The sequence below is a fragment of the Mandrillus leucophaeus genome, unplaced genomic scaffold (assembly GCF_000951045.1).
Source record: "Mandrillus leucophaeus isolate KB7577 unplaced genomic scaffold, Mleu.le_1.0 Scaffold992, whole genome shotgun sequence".
Taxonomy (NCBI): domain Eukaryota; kingdom Metazoa; phylum Chordata; class Mammalia; order Primates; family Cercopithecidae; genus Mandrillus; species Mandrillus leucophaeus.
Genome location: NW_012110830.1, coordinates 482,154 through 503,925, shown reverse-complemented (window position 1 = coordinate 503,925; position 21,772 = coordinate 482,154). Strand labels below are relative to the sequence as shown.

At 37.1% G+C, this 21,772-nt stretch overlaps 1 protein-coding gene across 3 annotated transcripts in view; it reads right to left on the bottom strand.

Moving 5' to 3' along the window:
• Positions 1-7,661: 7,661 nt before the first annotated feature.
• KCNN2 (potassium channel, calcium activated intermediate/small conductance subfamily N alpha, member 2) overlaps positions 7,662-21,772 on the bottom strand; it is a 140,843-nt gene continuing 126,732 nt past the window's right edge. The window contains exons 6-9 of one of the 3 annotated variants that reach the window (XM_011971223.1): positions 17,598-17,715; positions 17,224-17,351; positions 10,944-11,013; positions 7,662-8,270 (exon numbers count right to left, since the gene is read on the bottom strand). In XM_011971223.1, the coding sequence (XP_011826613.1) occupies positions 17,602-17,715 (114 nt within the window). In that variant the 3' untranslated portion in view covers positions 7,662-8,270; positions 10,944-11,013; positions 17,224-17,351; positions 17,598-17,601. Of the gene's footprint in view, positions 8,271-10,943; positions 11,014-13,699; positions 13,709-17,223; positions 17,352-17,597; positions 17,716-21,772 lie in introns of all 3 variants that reach the window. The other 2 variants (XM_011971222.1, XM_011971224.1) reach the window with 2 other exon arrangements.

Sequence of the window (21,772 nt, the reverse complement as noted above, 5' to 3'; positions counted from 1 at the left end):
TCTCTTATTATCAGTCGGTTTGGTATTCTTCACATGTTTATTGCCACTTTTGTGAGTAGCCTGTGGAAATCCTTTACTGTGCTGTTTTCCTACCAGATTTTTATCTTTTACTTATGGATAGTCCATGTAGAGAGATATAGATCTATCTTTATATCTTTATCTAGATACAGAAACTATAAAATACTATTACATCCATATCTATCTACATGTATATATTCTGAATAAAAATGCCTTTTTGTCATATAGTATTGTAAATATTTTTTCTCCTGTAATTTTACCTTATATTTCAGAAACTTTCTAATTTTGCCAAAAGCAAATGTTTTTTTTTTCCTTTGTGACTTTTGCTTTTTCTATCTTGTGTGAGAAGGTCTCACACACTGTTAAGTCATAAAAAAATCCTCCTGGAATGTGTGTGTGTGCGCATGTGTGTGTGTCAGGCTTGGATCGTTATCATCTGGGGGTAGAGTAACAGTGTGAAGTTTAGCAGTGTGAAGCGACACTGGCTGGGGCTCTGGCACAGTGTTGAACAGCAGTGATGATGCTGGGCATCCTCCTTCCTGTCATTAAGGAGGATATGTCTAGAGTTTTGCTGTTACTTAGTATCTTGCAGATACGCTTTATCAAATAAGTTCCTCTATCTTATTAGTTTACTATAAATATTTTTTTGAATGAGTGTTGAATTTTATCAGATGTAGCTTTAGCATTGAAGTAATTATGTGATTGTCTTTGTTACATGCTGTGATTATATTATTAGGGTTTCATATTTTTGAAAGGCTGATTAAACTTTCTTGGTCATGCTGTATTATTGTCTTAATATAGCCCTGGATATGGTTTTCTAATATCATATTGAGGATTTTTACATACAACTTTCCATGTTGATTGGTTTGTAGCTTTATCTTCTGTTTTCCTTGCCTAGTTATGACTTTAGGGTCATATACTTAGTAAAATAAGTTGCCTAACTTTATGTTATTTAATTCTCAGGGAGACTTTATATAAAACACGAAGTATTCTTTCAAAGCAACTGGTATGAGTGCTTTTTGACTTGTTATATTTTTGACTACATTTCTATTTCTTATATAGTTATTTTTCTATTCATATTTCTACTAGTTCTTAGGCCAATTTTGATAATTTTTTTTGGAAAACTGTATTTTTGGTCTATTACATTTTGATGTGTATAGGCTGCAGAGATCTTAAAGTCTCCCACACAATTATGCTTTTCCTTTTATTTCTGAGAGTTTTAATTTATATGTGTTATTATTTAGTGCATACACTTCATGCAGCTTTCTCTTCAGTATCAATTGAATGTTTATCAGTCTAACGTGGCATCTTTTTGTGATTTTATACTTTTCTTTTGATTTGCTTCAGTCTGAATGAACATTGCTACCACGTTTTCGTTTGGACCAGCCTGAATTTTCCCCTGTAACTTGGATTTTAGCTTGACCTGTCATTTTATTTTATTTCATAAAAAGCATATATATGTATTTTATTTTTAACATAAGCTTGTATTTTCTATCCTTTAAACAGGTGAGTTAAACTATTGGTACTTGTTGTTAGACTATTAGGTCTCATCTTCTTGCTTTGTGCTTTCTCACTTTTTTATTTTTTAAGCTTTCTTGCCTTTTTTGTCTTTCCAAAATAGTTTCTACTTACAGTTTTTAAATTATCAAAGTCAAGAATAAGAATGTGTCATTACCTTTATTCTCCTTTATATGTAAATAAGTTTTCATTAAATGCCTTTGCAAAGGGTTTTTTTTCCCCTAAATATTTAATCATTTAAATTATTTATGCAATATTCCGCTTTTTGCTAATTTTCAAGTCCTCTCTATTATTTATACAGAAGAAATATTCTCTTGCTGTGGCTTTTTCTAAAAGAGAGAGGGGATAGGAATCTCATGAAGATACAAAGGATTCTCCACTTGGGCTGCTTCACATTTACGAGGAAATGTCCACCTAATGTTTTTATTCCCCACAGCAACCTGTTTTAAGACCCTTGCTATCAGTGATCGCTGTCAAAGACACTTATGATTTTCAAACTCCCTTAAAATATGTTTCAGAACACATATAAATAGGTTTTTAGAAAAATAAAGGGAAAAGCTCCTTACGCAATCATATTTAAGTGATGCCAGTATTTCTTCATAGCATATCACTTCCTCCTATAAACTCAAAAATAAAACTGTTGGTTAATTTAAAGTCCTTTTATCTATTCATTGTTAGTTTCCTCTCTGAGGCTGTGTGATCTTATCCAACAGAAAGACAGGTTAATTTTAGCCTTGCATTCCCAAAGCCCACAAAAATATGAATGTTCAACCTAACAATTCCACTTAAGCAGTAAGACAAAAGTGGGAGGAAATGAGATAGAGGAAGAATTGGGTTCATGTACAACATGGAATTGTGCACATTTTATATGTAGAACCTGAAGGCCTACCTAGAATAGGCCCCTCTCTTCAGGTTCTACATATAAAATGTGCTTGAGCAGGTGGGTCCACTCCAACCCACTCTGAAGGGATGGTGGATGGTATGGGAATCATTAGGCAGAATAATGTAGACTTAGAATATTATGGCCAGAAGGATTTTGGTACACATGATGCCAAATGTTTTCTTACTGAAGCCATTTTGATTTTTCCTTTACAGTGAAGATATAGTTTAGACTTCTTCTTAGTATCTCATATCATCCCTCATCGACCACCTAAGGAGGTCTGGTGGCCACAGTCTCTTCAGCAGGGGAGGTGATGGGCCTGGATGGCTGAGGGTTCATTGCCTGACCCAGGTTCAGCAGAGGAAACACGTGGCATCACCTCAAAATGTGGGTACAACACCGAGTACGTTCTGTGATCTGTTGGATTCTTTTATGACTCAGACCCACATAATCTCCCACTGTGCAGGTGTACTTTTCCTTTGAGTTGAACCAGTTCAGAGTCTGCAAATATATATATATATTTTACCTTAGGAGAGGACATTGCATTTTCACTGCCCTCAAATATTTTTATTAGTGACATGGACAAACGAGAAATATTATCTGGTTTATAGGCTTCTTTATTTGGGAGTGGGGGGCAGGGAAGGAAACCCCAGGGAAATTGATAATTTAAGTTTTTGAGAAAGGAACTTATTTCCTTGAACTCGTTTTAGAAACAGATACTCCCTTTAGTATTTGCATCTGTAAAATGGAAATAAATGTAGGGTTGATGAAGGAATTAAAGGATTAAATGAGACCTGTCTCCAACAGAGATTAAAAGAGTTGGGTTATGGAGAGCGACTGCTTTCCTACTAAGAGGGGGCAGGAAAGGCAAGTTATTAACAGAGTAGAGAAACTCAAACAAAGTGTCTCTCTGTTCTACTCTGCTTGGTCACAATCTGCTGACCACGGCCACTCTTAGACGCAACTTTTAGCTGGACCTAAGGTTAAGTAAGTTACTAACCGAAGGTTAATATAGTACTCCTGACACTGTAGCCCTAGTAAATCTTCTTCCTCCCTCCCTTCCTTCCTTCAGTTCTTTCCTTCCTCCTCTCGTCCTCCTTTTCTTTTCCTCCTTCTCTCCTTTCTTTCTTCTCTCTCACTCACTCTTTTGCTCTCTGCAATGGGGTGCTATATTTCTTAGGCTGGTCTCGAACTTGTGGCCTCAAGCTATCCTCTTGCCTTACCCTCCTGAGTAGCTGGGACTATAGGCTACATACCAATGAGCTCAGCCATAGTAATTTCTAATCACTTGAGTAGCATCTTTCATTCCATACTACCACCTAGGGAGCATGAGCCCACTTGGGGTAGAGGAAACCATAACTGGAGAAAAAGGCTTTTTCTAGGGGGAACAAATTCTAAGTATTTCTAAAAATACCTGGAAAACTATATGTTTTCCATTTCTGGGTTCACTGACTCGTGACATATTTAACAGAAGAACTAGAAAGCAGCATTGACAGGGCATGTTTTTGCTTCCTAGTCTAACAAACTGAAAAAGATCACGTTCATCAGGGCTCTAGCAGTAGTGACAGTGAGATGGAGAGAAGTCCTTTGTATTATACTGCTTGTTGCAGGGTCTTCCAGGACTCTCAACATCTCCTAGGTTTTTATTTATCAAACAACCCGTTTGATAATTTTTTTCTTAGTGGATTGCTTGAAAAGTCAGTGAAAAAGTGGTCTCCAACCTCTTTGGCACCAGGGACCAGTTTCGTGGAAGGCAGTTTTTCCTTGGACTGGGGGTTGTGGGGCAATAGTTTCAGGATGATTCAAGTGCATTACATTTATTGTGCACTTTATTTCTATTATCACATTGTAATATATAATGAAATAACTATAGAACTCACCATAATGTAGAATCAGTAGGAGCCCTGAGCTTGTTTTCCTGCAATGACAAGGGCCCATCTGAGGCTGATGGAAGACAGTGACAGATCATCAGGCATTAAATTCTCATAAGGAGCTCGCAACCTAAATCCTTGACATGCGCAATCACAATGGAGTTTGTGCTTCTATGAGAATCTAATGCCGCTACTGATCTGACAGGAGGCAGAGCTCAGGTGGTAATGTGAGCCATGAGGAGCAACTGTAAATACAGATGAAGCTTTACTTGCTGTACCATCGCTCACCTCCTGCTGTGCAGCTCAGTTCCTAACTGGCCAGGCCCCCAGGGTTGGGGACCCCAAGTTAAAACACATAAATGGCATCAGGGTGTGTTACACAGACTAGGAGAAGTGGGTGGAGGCTCAGGACCTACAGGGATGGGTCTGGAAAAGTAAATGAACCCTTTGGTCCAACTCTCAGGTGACCTTCCCAGCACTCCCTAACCAAACACCCTCTACTTTTCTGGATCGTATTTATGAACAGATTTTGTGTGTGTGTGTGTGTGTGTGTACATATATATATATATATATAGTCATGTGCTAACAGTTAGAAGCAGATAATGGAGGTGTTTAATATTTGCTGCCTTTTGCTGTAAGTAGTAATATAAGTAACTACCATCGTTTGATGAAATAGATGCCAGGCTTTGCAGATTTCCCCCGCCCTGCCCCCACCATAGCTGTCTCTTTTTAGGCTCATTTTACAAATGAGAAAACAAAAGTCTCTGAGAATCAATGATGTTCAAGTACACAGAGCTAGTGAGTGGCAGGGCTAAGTTCCACACTCAAGTCTGACTCCTTCCACTTTGCCATGCTATTTCTCAAAACTGAGCAAAGCTCAAAAATAGGAGGACTGTATTATTTAATCCATTGCTTGATGTTCATATTAACCCTAACCCCTAGCTTTTTATCTGAATTCCCAAATTCTGCTTTGGAGCATAATTACTCGATTACTAAGGATGTTTTGATGGAGAGACTCTTGGAAAACAGAAAGGGAGGAGAAACTAGAGAGAAACACATGAAATTTCCAAAATGTAGTATCTGTTATGCATTTGGCTCATCCTCATTTCTGTAAGAGCACAGGGTCTTCTTTCTAGTGACTAACCTTGACATTGAGTGTAAGTGGAGGAAATGAAAATTACTGAGGAAGATGGTGCCACTGTAATTTAAAATGATTTGCAGAAGCCAAATGGCTTGTGCTGGCTGTAGAGAAACAGACCAGGGTGTGGCAGGCTGAGATGAGACAAACAGAACTTAATTATTATTGGGAATTCTGAAACGCAAAATGCAAGTCAGGGCATTTATCACCACAAGAGCAGTCCTCTAAGCAGCGCTCAGAGGACTCTGCCTAATTCAAAGCCATTTGGGAGGAGACTTGGTAGCTCTGCCTAAAGTGGGGTTGATTCAGCAAATCACAGGCCAGAATGTCTATGTAACCGATGGGTCCCCTCCTCTTTTTAACACTGTGGTTATTTGGCATTTAAAAAAATAGAAATAAAAAATTTAATATTTACCAGTTTTCATATACTCCACATAGAATAGGAAACGAAAAATTGATTTTGAAGGATAAGAGAGTGACTTATTCTAGAAGAGCTACAGTTAAAAAGAAGAGAATAAATGCAAGGTAAAGAAATATAAATTAAAATCTTTGTCTTCTCTCATCTTTGACAAGAGAAGCAATACATTATTCTTTCCCTAGTCCCCTAATGTTCTGGGGTGATAGTGTTCATTGATCTGTAAGATGATAAACTTCAGCTGCTACTCTGCCTTTTAGTCACAACAAAGGTAGAAGATACAAGAATTAACTATATACATTGTAAGAACAAATTAATGTTTTTCCAAAATTTCTCCTTCTTACATCCGGTGTTTATACCAAATGCTTGATATATTCTTGTATGTAACCCAAAATACGTAAAATGAGATTTGATTTCATCCATGAAATAGAAATCTTGATGATGTAGGATCTTGATGTTCATTTAACTTGGCAATATGTTTCTATAACTAGTGTTCTTGTTTCCTTTCACTTATTATCAAAAAAAAAAAAAAAAATTCCAAGCCTCGTTCTCATCCAACAGAGGCCTATATAAGCTATATGAATGGACTTTAGTTTCAGCCATTTTGGATAGACAGTAAATGGCAAGTGGTTCTCATGCAATCTAAAGCAATCATAGTTTTATATCCTTGATATTGAAAGGAACTGTTTGGTTTTTAAATTATTTATGCAGAATGTTATAAATGTTATTTTATCCATTGGACTATGTAGGGTGGATCAAATATATCACTCTAGTTTGTGCTAAAGAAGGAAAAACATACTAGCAACTTGAATGTTGTAAGGTTGACACCAAAGGGTATGGTATAAAATGAAGTGGAGGGGGGACAAAAGCTTCTGAAGCAGATTGCCCTGAAAATTGAATATTTTTAGGTTTAGACTGATACAAGCAGGTTGCTTTCAGAGATGTCCAAACGAAGCCTTATTTTTATGACGCATTATCCCTACCACCATCAGCTTTCTTGTAAACTCCAGAGAATAACACCACATGAGGAAATTCCATATTGCTATCATCTCACACGTGGTTCTTCTAAACCCAGTGGATTCTTAGAGCAAATCTGCAAACAGCTAGGTTTGTAGCAATAACCACTCAGTTCTCTTTCACACAAACTGACCTTAACCATCCAGGAAACAAGTGTCCTAAAACACGTGAAATTTACTAGATGCTATTCACTTGTGTTAAATATGTAAGTACAGACCAAGATGAGATCACTTACTAGAGGATATGTTAGGAGTTAGGCTTATGTATGCTCATTATGCTGTTGTATGCAAACATGTATCTATGAATATACACATGTAGGCCCCAAACACTTAAAGTGCATGCTTGGCCTTTCATAATAAATAAATGGAAAGATACGAAATAACTAGTTTAGAACTAAAATTCTGCACCATCTGTTTACAGACAGACAGTGATGTACCCTGATACTTTGTTCCTATAAATTTGCTAGTAAACTGGGAATTAAAAAATTCTTGAAAGCATCTCTACTCCTTATTTGTATATGTTTTGATAAAAGACTGACTTTCTACATTTTGAAAAAAAATTGAATTAAAAATGAGACAGTGCAACCCAAAAACTAGTAAGCTATCCTGGTTCAAATGATTGATGCAAATGATTCATAACAAGAGAAAAATCTTAGGGTATAGAGGAATTGAAAGTCTTTTTTTCCAACCAGCCAAACTTTTGGCTATCAAAATTATCAGTGTGCATCAGATGATAATCGGCTATTTTACCTTGAAAATAATGTGAGAAAAGTGAAGCTTTAGAAATGTCAAGTGATCAAACAAGTATGTGCAGAAATTAACTTTTTTTTTATTATATATCATATAATGTAGTAGTAAAGTTTGTTTGAAGTGCATGAATAAAAAGTTAGTGAAATTACAGGAGGAACAATCTATATAGCAATAATAGGTGCATTCCCTGTGCATCTGAAAGAAAAAAAAAAGAGTTTTCACTCATTTTGGCCTAAAACTTAGTGTTCAGGTTCCCAGGATTCTGACATCAGAACCCGGATAACGCTGATTAGAACCATAGGGGCTTTACAATAAAAGCTAAAATATTGACCATATGATGGCAAAAAGTCTTATTTTGTGGTTAACTTATTCTCTTCTAGCTACTCTCTGATGAAGTTGGTGGCGCTGTGGAAGAGGACCGCCGCCTCCTGGACGAGGACCGGGACCGCTCAGCATTGTAAGTGACATGCTTGTCGTAGCTCTCCATCTGAGCCTCAATGAAATCTCTCTGCTGCTGCCTGATGGTCTGGCTTATGAGCCCAGGGAGGGCGTGGATGCTACCAATCAAAGTCTCTAATTTTGTTTCCAGGGTAACAATCCTCTTCTCGAAGTCTTCACTCCTTTCGTTTAAGTCAGAAATCATATCATACATGATATTCTGGGTCTGAAAAACAGGATTGAGAAGGTTAATTATACTTGCCCTGAACACAAACTGTCCACCTCTCAGAGGTTTAGCTCCAGTCTCTTGCTGGTGGCATTCAGTATAACACGGGTGTCAGCAAACTGAACAGCTCATCTTGCAAAGTCAATTCATTGTATCTGTTCAATGCTAGGATTTATAACAGAAATATAAGATCTTTGGTTCAGCTGTAGAAAATGTGGAGCAGGTACTGCTACTGGTGGTATGCCCAATGATTGTAGGTGGTATCAGGATAGACAAAAACATTTCAATTTAATATTTATATATGTATGTTAAAGGTTGTCACAAAGGTTAGTACACATCAAATTCATTTTGCAACACATAACATTAGGGCAGGGGTAATTTTTAAAAAATGGGCAGAATCAGTATTGGGATTTAGCAGAAATGTTGAGGGTAAAATGTAAATGAAGTTTAGGATTAACTGGTTTTACAATTTTGTAATTTAAAGCAATAAATTCCTAAATATTGTTTGTTATCCTTTGTTTCAAATTATAGGCCTCTCTCCATTGGGTCAAATGGAAATTTTACAGATAATTGAGAGAATATTAGTTGAGGGAGACACTAAAGTTACCAGTCTACCTTGTTGGCTGTGGCTCTGACCTACTGGCTAAGGCTTAATCAAAGCTAAGTGGTTAAAATAGGAAAATGTTTCTGGATTCCTAGTGAACCTTGAAATTGACTGTCTTGATCACAGGATATCCATAACTCGGATTTCTAGGTATATTTCCTGAGTAGCCAAAAGACAAAGAGAAGGGACTGATCAGCTCAGAGCTAGAAAGGGGAAAGGCTAGTGAAGGGGAAGAAAAGGTTTTAATCTTAGTTTAGTGCAGACTTTCCCAAGTCTGAGATCCCTTCATTTAAGCTGTCCTTCCTTCTACTTCATTTCTCTTCTATCATATGCTCTTCTTCTGCTTAACAATCTTTTAAAGATGGTAAATGAACTGATAAGGGAGTTATCATTCAGAATATAGGCACCTTGTTTCAGTTTGATCAGAGACATAGTGCATACACTTAATTTTACTACACAGTCTTGAGAATATGTGAACAGCATCCATTCATTTACAAAAATACTGAGCCTTTATGGTACGTACAGTCCTGTGGTCATAATAAGTACATTAATAAAGAAATAGCATCTTGCCTCACAGTGGTACTCTTGAAGTAAAATTACATCTCTGCATCATATTCCAATGTGGTCTGTTCATTTTTCCATAAAACTATCCATTAAAAATCATTTAACCTAGGAGTGATGGAGCTTGCCCATCTTTTTTTCATATGTCCAAGTAACAGCCACATTTACACACATTAATCGAGGATGTCTTCATACCTTATATATGTGTGCTGTCCAGTTTATATGCATGATATATGCTCTCCTAGGGTAAATCATTAAATACTTAGCATCTTCATCTAGTATGTGGTACTGATATACATTGAAATGAATGTAATTTAGATGCATTATTTAATGAGACTAGAACAAACACTTGTAATTTTTATGGATTATACTTGAGGCTTTAGTAAAATCATGGCTGATTTCTCAAACCAAAAAAACAGTTTGTAAGATGCAACTGAGAGTTGTCTCTTTCAAAGCATTTGGGTAAAAGGCTGAACAATTATATAAATGCTATTCTAATACCACCTTTAGAACTCAACCAGGAAAATGCAATGTTTTGATTGCTGACAAATACTTATGTTTTAAGGATGGGTTTTATGTGGGGAGAAACAACCAGAAATTGATCAGATAAATGTTGCAAATAAGGTAGAATAATTTGGAGACCGTTAATATACTTTTTAAAAAGTGGTATGATTTTGAAATAATGAAATGGAGAAAGAACCATAAAAAATGATCACTTTGGGGTGATAACTTTCATTTTAGGATGTAATTTCTGGTATCTTTTATTTTTTTATTTTTTATTATTATTATTATTTTTTGAGACGGAGTCTCGCTCCGTCACCCAGGCTGGAGTGCAGTGGCCAGATCTCAGCTCACTACAAGCTCCGCCTCCTGGGTTTACGCCATTCTCCTGCCTCAGCCTCCCGAGTAGCTGGGACTACAGGCGCCCGCTACCTCACCTGGCTAGTTTTTTGTATTTTTTAGTAGAGACGGGGTTTCACTGGGTTAGCCAGGATGGTCTCGATCTCCTGACCTTGTGATCCGCCCGTCTCGGCCTCCCAAAGTGCTGGGATTACAGGTGGTATCTTTTATTTTTATTTCAACTTTGCATTCTTTTGAGTTTGCTTAAAATACATAGAACAAAATTTAATTGATGAGTCCTATTCATTCCTGAATATCACACTCACACCTCAGATGCAGTTCTGCTCTTACTGGGATGAGATTTACATGCAAATAAAAATCCCACAGGTATTGTCTCCTATTCCACTTAAGCTTCTTATGGTACTTCCAAATCACTGTAACTAGGAATGTTTTCAGAATGCGGTTGAATAACGTAACAGGGAAAGAGTACATTAAATGAGAGTTATAGAAACATTCTTTTAACTTGGACCATCATTTTAGGGTGCTTGGTTGGTTTGATTTACTAATTAAATTTGGGTTGGGATCCTCTTGAAACATGAATGATTAGTGACTGTGCAGTGGCTGATTTCAACAGATGCAACTATGAGGGCTTAGCACCTCAGACTTACCTTTGCCAAGTCCACCAAGGTGTTTGCTTGGTCATTCAGTTTCCTCTGCTCCATTTTTACACTTCTTAATCTAAAAGACAGAATCTGATATCAGAAAGGTTCCCTTCTTTCTACAGCAATCTTATGCCTTCCAAAGAGCATGCACAAAATTGACAAGAGCAAATAACTGCATGGATAATGCCTTGAATATCTGGGGTAAGTCCAAACTGGTTATGTGTCTGGTTCAATGAGAAGCATGCTTCCCCAACACCGCAAAAAAGAAAGGAGAGAGACAGCAATAGATGAGATGTCCTTAGGACAACTATTTACCAGGTAAAGTTGGATTCAGAAAGACTCATAAGGATTTAACCATATGAGAAAAAGCCAAAACATTCCTTAAAGCCCCAGTATCATGACAAATAGACATAGGAAGAAATATGCAAAGCAACTGGAATTTCATCGATATTGGAGCAATGAGCACCTTCCTATGCCTACATGACTAGATACAGGTATTAGCCCTGTTTAGTCTGAAATGGATTGGGTTAGGTATTTGAACCTGATGAAAACACAGTGATAAGTGAGATTCTTATTAACAACAAAAAAAAAACTTTTATTCAACCAGCAGCAATATAACACAAAACACATAATTATTATCTTTTTCTTCACTGTATTTCGTTTAACTTTTATCTTGAACTGCCATTAAATTTGAAGGGAGGCCAGACCATTTCCTAGGAAAAATTTCCCTTAATTTTCAGTGTAGATAAAAGTCAGAGGACAATTATAGTATCTGGCAGATGGAGTCTCTACTCGTAAGATTATGTTGAGCTACTGTTAAATATCATTGTATGTACCTGATGAGGAGTCAATTAAGAGTCAAAAAATGGTATTAGGAAACATTTTTAGGTAAGAACTCTGCTATTCTTTATTTACTATATTATTTTTCAACAAATATTTATTCAGTGTTGACTGTGTACCAAGAAAGATTTTCCAATAAGACAAATGTGGTTTGTTGTTCCTTAAGCTAACAACTAAAAGCTTTTTCCCAAAAGAGAAGTAGGTTCTTCTAAACTATTTAATGAAAACAAACAAACAAACAGTCATGCCAATCTTATTTTACTTTGATGACAAGTCATTTTACAAAGTATAGTTTTAATGCTAGAGAGAGTATTTTGTATTATTTTTCAATGGAAATGAAAGGTAATTATGTAGAAGGAATAAAAACTCACAGGGCAAGATTTTACTGCCAGGGAGATTTCTGTCATATGTTCATAATGTTCAGTGATTTTGTTCTGAAACTAGGATAGCCAATATGTCACCAAATCTGCTCTACAGTGAAGATGCAGTGCCTTCTGCCAGTAAGTTTAGCTGACACCTACCTACAACATGATCTTTACCAATCTACAACAGTTGAAGGTTATAACTTCTCATTGCAACTATGTGTTTATTAGAACACTGGAACGAAGTTAACTGGCTCCTTTTTATGCTATTATAGAGATGGAATATGTCCTAGTCTAAAATAAATTTACAAGCATGTATTTAGATCCAATATATGGTTGAGAAAAATTTCCCTCAGTAATTAATAGGGTTACAATTTTTGAAGTGTGCCTTTGAAAAACAGGCAACTACCCCCACCCTATACCTCCTAAAAAGAACACTTAGACATCTATGGGTCATTACACGGAAGTGTACTAAAGAAAGAGCAATGTACAACAGTGGATTCCATCCTCACTGACTCTAACTGGACCTTTAGTTTCCTCACATATGGAATGAAGTGTGTTAGATTAGAACAATGTTTCTGCACTGCTGGATTCATACCAACAGAGGTATCCTAGATGACTTTAAGTGATACTTAAGATGGAAAACAGTTATTCCTTTCAGTTCTCTTCTAATTCTTTATTACTGCAAGAAAAACGTCACAGGCTGGTCCCACTCTGTCTTTGTCTCCTAACACCTGCTTTTTTTTTAAAAAAAAAAAAGAGCAGAATCTCAGCTCAGAGCTTTCTGCAGGCAACAGCCTATGGCTAGAATTCAATACCAGTATTCCAACTATCAATTGACAATTACCTTTACCTTTCTTTGTAATATTTTTAATCCATTTGTATAAAAATGGATTAAAATTTCTATAAAGGAATTTGTATAAAGTTTCATTTTCAAATTTAAGTTGTAGTATTGGTGGCACAGAAATGACGGAAGTTTGGGCTCTGGACCAGATGCCTCCAGCAAGTAATGAGTACAGAGAAAATCCTGAATTCTACAAGTCAGATTAGAACAGCCAGTGGCAGTTTCTTAGCTTAAGTGGGTACTTCATCTTGGAAACAACGGGGCCAAATTTACTTCTCTTGGATTACTATACTATGTCTGACAGTAGAATTTTGCCCATTTTATTTTCTACGAATCTGGAAAGCTGTCATAGAGTAGCCCTATTCGATTGGAATTCCTTTAGCTTCCAGAAATCATCTTGTCTTGTTGTTTGTTTCTTACACTGCCTGTAATATAGGAGAGCTGATAGAAAAAGCCTGCTTAAGCTGCAGCTGCCAGAATAAAAGGTAACATGCAGATGTGTATTACACTTTTTTCCCCCCAAAAAAGAAGAATAAGAAACATATGTTGATTTCTTCCTTGTGAACTTCACTTATCACAGGAAAATATCATGATTTTGGATCACATTTCCATAGCAGCAATCAGACTACTAAAATTCACAAATAAAGGATCCGCTGGGTGCATGCAGCCAGTAGAAAATTCTGCAAATGTTGAAAGGAGCGGCTCACACAACTTACTTCCGAGCTCTATTTTCATTTTGTTGAAATAAAAAGACAAAACAAAAGAAAAGAAACTGTAAAATATTCTGGAACAAAATAACACAATGTGGTGTTCAGTTGTGCACAGGGGGCTCGATTCATTAGCTGGAAGATCCTGTTATGGTTCTGCAGGATTTTGACATATTGGCCAAAGAGAAACACTATTCCATTATCCTTCTTCATTGCTACTATACTTTCCCATCTGAAAGCACTCAGCTTCCTTCTGAATAAGAGTTCAGATGGAAGAGCATGCATAAAGTCATCATGGCCTCTTGATATTTGATGTTCAAGTCAACAACAAGAAATATTTTTGCCTAATATGAATGTGATATGGTTAAAAGAACAATATTTGAAACAAAGGCATTATAATTGTTTTTTTGTCGGGGGGCACATCTTTTCCAAATTAGGACAACTCAGAAGCCTGGGGTTTCTGAAAGGCAGGTAATCCAACTCTCATGATATACAAATCAAGTAGATTGGATTTCTTGGCTCCGAAACAAATTCATGTTGGTCCATAGTTGAAATAAAAGAATGATAAACTTGAAAGGTAAGGTTGCTACCAGAAAAAGGGTTAAAAGTTAAGAGGAAGAGAACACTTCATGGCACTAAGTGACAATCTAAAAAGAAAATTACTGAAAAGAGGGCACAGGCCTGGACAGTTCAGCATCCAACAGAGGATAGAGAGGCTATGAAGTTTGGAAAAGAGAAACAGAGTTGAGACAGCAGGGACTGGTAGAAGCAGAGAGCTGCTGAAAAAGCACTCAGGACAAATCAGAGAGTAGGAGAGGCCAGGAGTGATCTATCGAATGAATTTTAACATTTTTCTTCAGCTAGTAAGGTCTGATTGTACCCCGTGCCGACAGATAAGGCTGAGGGTCTCAGTGGATCTGCACAGTGGGCAATGGAAGCCTTGCCCGTAGGAATCGAGCCCTATGTGCTTTCCCTATGACTTCACTCCCTAACTTCCAACACTAAGCTAAAATGAAAGGTAAGTATGCATGATTAGAATGATCTAGCCAAACAAAGCTTGTATGAATAAACATAGTTACACTTTTACAAAGTATAAATGTCCCCCACTTCAACGGAAACCCGGTAACCCCTAGAAAAATTTATAAAGCAATTCAGAGCATTTCTGAGTTGCCTGAAGCTTATCTGCTTTAGAAGTACACATTGCTACAGAAGAAACAGAATAAGAAATGTCTGACAGAAGCAGAAAAATCACAAGTAGCTTCCTCTGTCACTCTGTCCAAATACAGTATGCTAAGAGGCCCCGTGCAAGCGACTCCACAGTACCCACCCTTAAGAAAGGGCTGACATGCCTTGTAGGGTGCATTTGCAACTTGCTTAGTGACAGTTTTTAAGCTTCCCCAAATACTTTTTTTTGTAATATTTTAATGTAAAAATGTAATAACTTACAGCAAAGTTGAAAGCATTTTACAGTAAAAACCCCTAAATTCTCCCCCAGGCTTTTGAATGTGAATGTATTCTGAACATAATAGTCCAGAACAGTCTTATAAGATGTAATACAAATTCCCACTGCACATGGCTACAAAACCGTATTACAAAAACTATCACAGCATTTTTTTGGATTTGTTGTTATATGAAAAATTATTAAAGGTAAATCACATGTAATTTTCTATTTGATAGGTCAGACTGACCGGAAAGGACCCAGATAAGATCCTGGAGGCAATGGAATGTGTGGCTGCTCAACACATTGACCGACCACACTTGCTTACTGCCGTGTCATCTCACACCCTTCCGCCCTGGACATACATATCTTCTCACATGCACTAAGGTAAGGTTTCTTTTTAACATACTAAATATAGGTTAATATCAAAATATTAAAGGTACAAAAATGATTTTGCCATGGTATGGCCTGTGGACCTCCTGTATGAATGTTGGGGTTACTATGTAGTATGGTTTTAGCAGGGGAAGATCACTGTAATAGGAGAGTTGTGCGAGGTGAGTCCCTTGAGGAAGATGCCTGTTTGACAGGAAAATAGGTTGAGGAACATGGAGGTGAAAGCTCAGCATCTCTGGGTGGGGAGGCAGGAAGCGTTCTCATTCTCTTCAATCTAAACTTCAAGGAATCAAGATGTCTAGGCAAGTGCTCCTGGGTGGTGGTTCTGGATTATAACTGTAACTGTAAGGTCTAGAGCAAGTTCCCTCTTGTGAGTCGGATGGAATAGAATGTTCCTTTCTGTGTTTTTCCTTATTTTAAGAGTACTATTTGAAAACTACAGCCTTGTGTTTTCCTTACAAAGGGAGAAAAACCATGGTGGTGTGTCAAGTCACTGAGCTACAGAGGAAAGAGCATCACTATCTTAGGAAAGTGTGTTAGTAAATCTGGGGAAAGAGCATGAGTGAGTAGCAATGAAGGCCAGATACTCTACCATATGTGCAGAGCCTGTCTCTACTATAAATCTCAGGATACTTGAGTTTTAATTTCTGTGGAAGTATGAATCTGTCCATAATTACATATTCTACATTTTCAGTGATACCTATTTAAGCAGGGCAGTTCAATGGACAGGTTTTGTATTCTAGGGTAGAAGATGAATGCTTAGTAATTTCCTACAAAATGTTAGTGGTACCGTATTACATATGAATTACCTGAACATGCGAAATAAAAATTGCAGCCTCTGAGTTTTCTTGTCTGTTATACTAGTTGGCTCTGAGAGACAAATCTCATTGGATAGCCAAAGCATCTTGTATTTACCCACCTTTCCATTATTACCCTGGTAGGTTTCATAAAGAAAGCCACTGTTCTGAGCCACAAATGTGACCGTATCTGCTCTTCTCCATACAGAAATGGTATTAAGAGCAAGTCTGCATGGCATGACAATCGATACCCACATGAATAATACTTACAGTAAGGATGCTGCCAGCCTGGAGGAGAAAGACCCTGTGCTTTAAAATGATCAATGCATCTTACTAGATGTAGATTGTTACTTTAAAAGTCTATGTTAATTATATGACAATGGAACAGCACAAAGGACTTAAACAATAGTGGTTTGGATAAAGTTAAAATAATGATAAGAGAGTAAAAGGTCTACACAAACTAGAACATTTAAAATGAACACAGCCAAATTTCTGATTAAAAACTAATTTAAAATTCAAGTATTAAATCAGTTATATGCACTACATTCATATAAATATGTTTGAAGCTATGTTTAGAAAATAAAGCTAAAAATATCCTAGAGCAAACTATCTGAATAAATATGTTAAATTAAGAAATACCATCTTAGCAGAAGTTATTCTAAAGAGAAACTGAGAAGACATTTTAACTAATATTCTAGTACTAATAAGTGATTTTTAACCATTAAAGGAACTGAGGTTATTCTCAGGATCTTACTGTGGAATGATTAAATTGCCATATAACATCTTCTGGAAGCAAACATGACAATGTTTTCTTTTTTTCTTTCCTTATGAAACAAGAACAACCAAGTGCAAAAATTGAAAGCCAAGGACACAAAAGCAGGATAAAAATGAAAAATGATACTTACTGATGAATAGCTTGCAAGAATTTTCGTTGATGTTTTCTTACTTTTGCATGATCTATCTTTTTTACTAGCTTTGTATTTTTGTAAATTAGCCATGTTTCCCTGAGTACATTGGCAGCTGCATTTTTTACCTGTTAAGAGAACAAACAAAGCAGTTGATAAATTCCAGAGCAGAATCCTTTGTAACTTTGCTGGGGGTCATAGTCTTCATCCCAAGGATCATTGTGAGCTGTAGCTTCATTTAGTAACTATGACTCAAAATACTATTTTTCTTGAATCTATGTCTTTTTAGAAGTACCTGTATCTGCCTGGGAACAACAGTTAAATTGAAATAGAGAGATACTACCACTTTCTTTCTGCAGTAAATTCTATCCTACTCCTTCAGGAAACTTCTTTTTTATTCATCTTTTTTTTTTTTTTTTTTTTTTTTTTAATCAAGAGGTGTTGAGTTCTCCACTGTGTATTGCAATTGTTGTCTCCATGTTCTTCCTTTCCCTGGAGAAAGACAAAATGCCATGAGGCCAAGGTTAATCCTGTCCTTTGCAAACCCGCTTGGTATTTCTGGCTGTGTACTACTGGAAAGGCATGTTTCCAGTGCTGAATGTATAAGTACACCCAGAACTGATAGCCTCCCAGGGTGACTTAGCAATTTGTATGCTTGTTAGCACACTTTAATTAACTGACAGAGTCTGTGTTACGATTTTGTTGGAAATTTAGGTACACTGCATTTCAAATGGATGGGAAAAATGAAAAGGGTGAAAGCATTGCAGTAACACTGCCAAGACCTACAGCAGCTGATGAAAGGCATGGATACTTAATCCAATCACTTGCTTTCTTGATGAAAGTCTTCAACAAGTCCTGGGAGCTGATAAAGGGCCAGCAAGGGCAGATTCTGTCTTCTTCCTTGCTCACACTATGGGATCTGATGACCCACAGCTATCACTTGGGCTTTTGGATTACTTACTGTAAGAAGTCGTTCCATTTAATTCTTTTCAGTGATGGATAAAGGATATTTCACAAAGAGAGTCACAGGTTACTGGGGTGCTAGGTGGAGGAAGATAACTTTTTAAGAAAGGCAATGTAGTGGGGAAGACAAAACAATAAGCTGAGATTGATAACTGCGTTCTAAGTACTTGACTTTGCACTAACCAAGTCAGGTTGAAGCGATTAGCTAACATTGTAGGACTTCCGTTTTCTTGAACATCAGAAAGTTAGAGATAATGAATATTAAAGTTCCCTCAATCATTAGATTTACAGTAAGAATGAGCTTTAGAATTACACTAAACTGTGGGCCCAAGTTTGTATTTATATTATTGACTTTAGCAAAGAAAACATCAGGTTTGGTAACTGATGGTGAATTCTTTTTCATGGAACGAAAAAGTTTTCTTTTTGAGCAAAATTATATTGCTGGAACTCATTTTAAGAAAATGAGTGGTCTTTTTACACTAAAGCTTCTTTTAGGAGTGACTGGTTTGTAATGCACTGCCTCTGGATATCCATTAGACTCTGTGCATGGAGAGAATCCTCAGACCAACAGAAAAGTGATCAACACAGAAGCCAAGTGCCAGCAATGCGTATAAGTAACACCACCACCATCCACAGTGAAGCTAAAAGGAGTTCAAGTCAATTCTTCGATCCATCTTCATACTTCCACTTCCTCAGACAGCAGGGAGAGCCACCTTTAGAAGCTTTTTGCATCTGATCCTCATATCCTTTCAAAGGTAAGGAAATGGGTGCAGCATGAGTAGTCGTTATTTGAGGACTTTGCTTTTACGGAGAGAGGAGTGGGAAGTGACTGGCCCGCAGTCTCTGGGGTTGGAATAGCCTTTCCCTGTGAGGAAAGAGACAGTCTCAGATCTCTAAGCAACTATAGATATCTGGAAGATTGGCAAGGGGCCCTGATGGAGGCTCTCTCTCTGATTTTACCAGTCCAAGGCATAGAGGAGAAGCCTAGATCCCTGCCTGGTGAGGAAGCTGGAAAACCAGGTAAGAACCCTGGGTAAAAACCAATGGGTCAGAAAAACAGCAATGGAACACAGCAGTGCGCAATGTAGACTTTGGGTATTAGACCTGTGTCAGATGGATAGATTGCAAAAATTTTCTCCCATTCTGTAGGTTGTCTGTTCACTTTGTCAATAGCTTCTTTTGCTGTGCAGAAACTCTTTAGTTTAATTAGATCCCAGTGGTCAATTTTTGCCTGTTGCAATTGCTTTTGGCATTTCTGTCATAAAATCTTTCCCTGTGACTATGTCCTGAATGGTACTGCCTAGATTTTCTCCTAGGGTTTTTATAGTTTTGGGTTTTACATTTAAGTATTTAATGCACCTTGGTTAATTTTTGTATAAGCTGTAAGGAAGGGATCCAGTTTCAATTTTCTGCATATAGCCAGCCAGATCTCCCAGCATCATTTATTAAATAGGGACTCCTTCTGCATTGCTTGTTTTTGTCAGGTTTGCTGAAGATCAGATGGTTGTACGTGTGTGGCCTTCATTTCTGTTCCATTGGTTTATGTGTCTGTTTTTGTACCAGTTTACCATGGTGTTTTAGTTACTGTAGCCCTATAATATAGTTTGAAGTTGGGTAGCATGATGCCTCCAGCTTTGTTCTTTTTGCTTAGGATTGTCTTGGCAATTCCAACTCTTGTTTGGTTCCATGTAAATTTAAAAATAGTTTTTTTCTAAATCTGTGAAGAATGGCAATGGTAGTTTAATGGGAATAACACTGAAACTATTAAATTACTTTGGGCAGTATGGCTATTTTCATGATATTGATTCTTATCTATGAGCATGGAATGTTTCTCAATTTGTTTGTGTCCTTTCTGATTTCTTTGAGCACTGGTTTGTAGTTCTCCTTGAAGAGGTCCTTCACTTCCCTCGTTAACTGTATTCCTAGATATTTTATTCTTTTTGCAGCAATTGTGAATGGCAGTTCATTCATGATTTGGCTCTCTGCTTGCCTGTTGGTGGTATATAGGAATGCTAGCAATTTTTGCACACTGATTTTGTATGCTGAGACTTTGCTGAAGTTGCTTATCAGTTCAAGAAGTTTTTGGGTTGAGATGATGGGGTTTTCTAGATACAGGATCATGTCATCTGCAAAGGTAATTTGACTTCCTCTCTTCCTATTTGAATACCTTTTCTTTCTTTCTCCTACCTGATTACCCTGTCCAGAACTTCCCATACTATGTTGAATAGGAGTGGTGAGAGAGGGCATCCTTGTCTTGTGCTGGTTTTCAAGGGGAATGCTTCTGGCTTTTGCCCATTATGATACTGGCAGTGGATTTGTGATAGATGGCTCTTATTATTTTGAGGTATGTTCCTTCAGTACCTAGTTTATTGAGAGCGTTTAACATGCAGGGATGTTGAATTTTTTCGATGGTCTTTTCTGCATCTATTGAGATAATTATGTGGGTTTTATGTTTAGTTCTGTTATTGTGATGAATCACATTTATTGATTTGCATATGTTGAACCAATCTTGGATCCCAGGGATGAAGCCAACTTGATCATGGTGGATAAGCCTTTTGATGTGCTGCTGAATTTGGTTTGCCAGTATTTTATTGAGGATTTTTTCATCAATTTTCATCAAGGATATTGACTAGAAGTTTTCTCTTTTTGTTTTATCTCTGCCAGGTTTTGGTATCAGGATGATGCTAGCCGCATAGAATCAGTTAGGGAGCAGTCCCTCCTTTGTGATTTTTTGGGATAGTTTCTGTAGAAATGGCACCAGCTCTTCTTTGTACCTCTGGTAGAATTCAGTTGTGAATGCATCTGGTCCTGGACTTTTTTTTTTTGGTTGGTAGGCAATTTATTCCTGCCTCAATTTCAGAACTCATTATTGGTCAATTCAGGAATTCAATTTCTTCTTGGTTCGGTCTTGGGAGGGTATAGGTGTCCAGGAATTTATCCATTTCTTCTAGATTTTCTAGTTTATGTGCACAGAGGTGTTTAATAGCATTCTCTGATGATTGTCTGTGTTTCTGTGAGGTCAGTGGTGATATCTCCTTATCATTTCTGATAGTGTTTTACTCTTCGCTCTTTTCTTCTTTGTCTATCTAGTGGTCTATTTTAATTTTTTCAAAGAGCCAGCTCCTGGATTTGTTGATTTGTTTTTTTGAAGGGTTATTTGTGTCTCGGTCTCCTTCAGATCAGCTCTGATCTTGGTTATTTCTTGTCTTCTGCTATCTTTGGGATTTGTTTGTTCTTGGTTCTCCAGTTCTTTTAGTTGAGATGTTAGGTTGTTAACTTGAGATCTTTCTGGCTTTTTGGTGTGGGGATTGAGTGCTATAAATTTCCCTCTTAACACTGCTTTAGCTGCATCCCAGAGATTCTGCTACATTGTCTCTTTGTTCTCATTAGTTTCCAAGAATTCTTGATTTCTGCCTTAATTTCATTATTTACTCAAGAGTCATTCAGGAGAAGGCTGTTCAATTTGCATGTAGTTGTGTGGTTTTGAGTTAAATTCTTTTTTTTTTTTTTTTTTTTTTTATGGAGTCTTGTTCTGTTGCCCAGGCTGGAGTGCAATGGCAAGATCTCAGCTCACTGCAACCTCCCC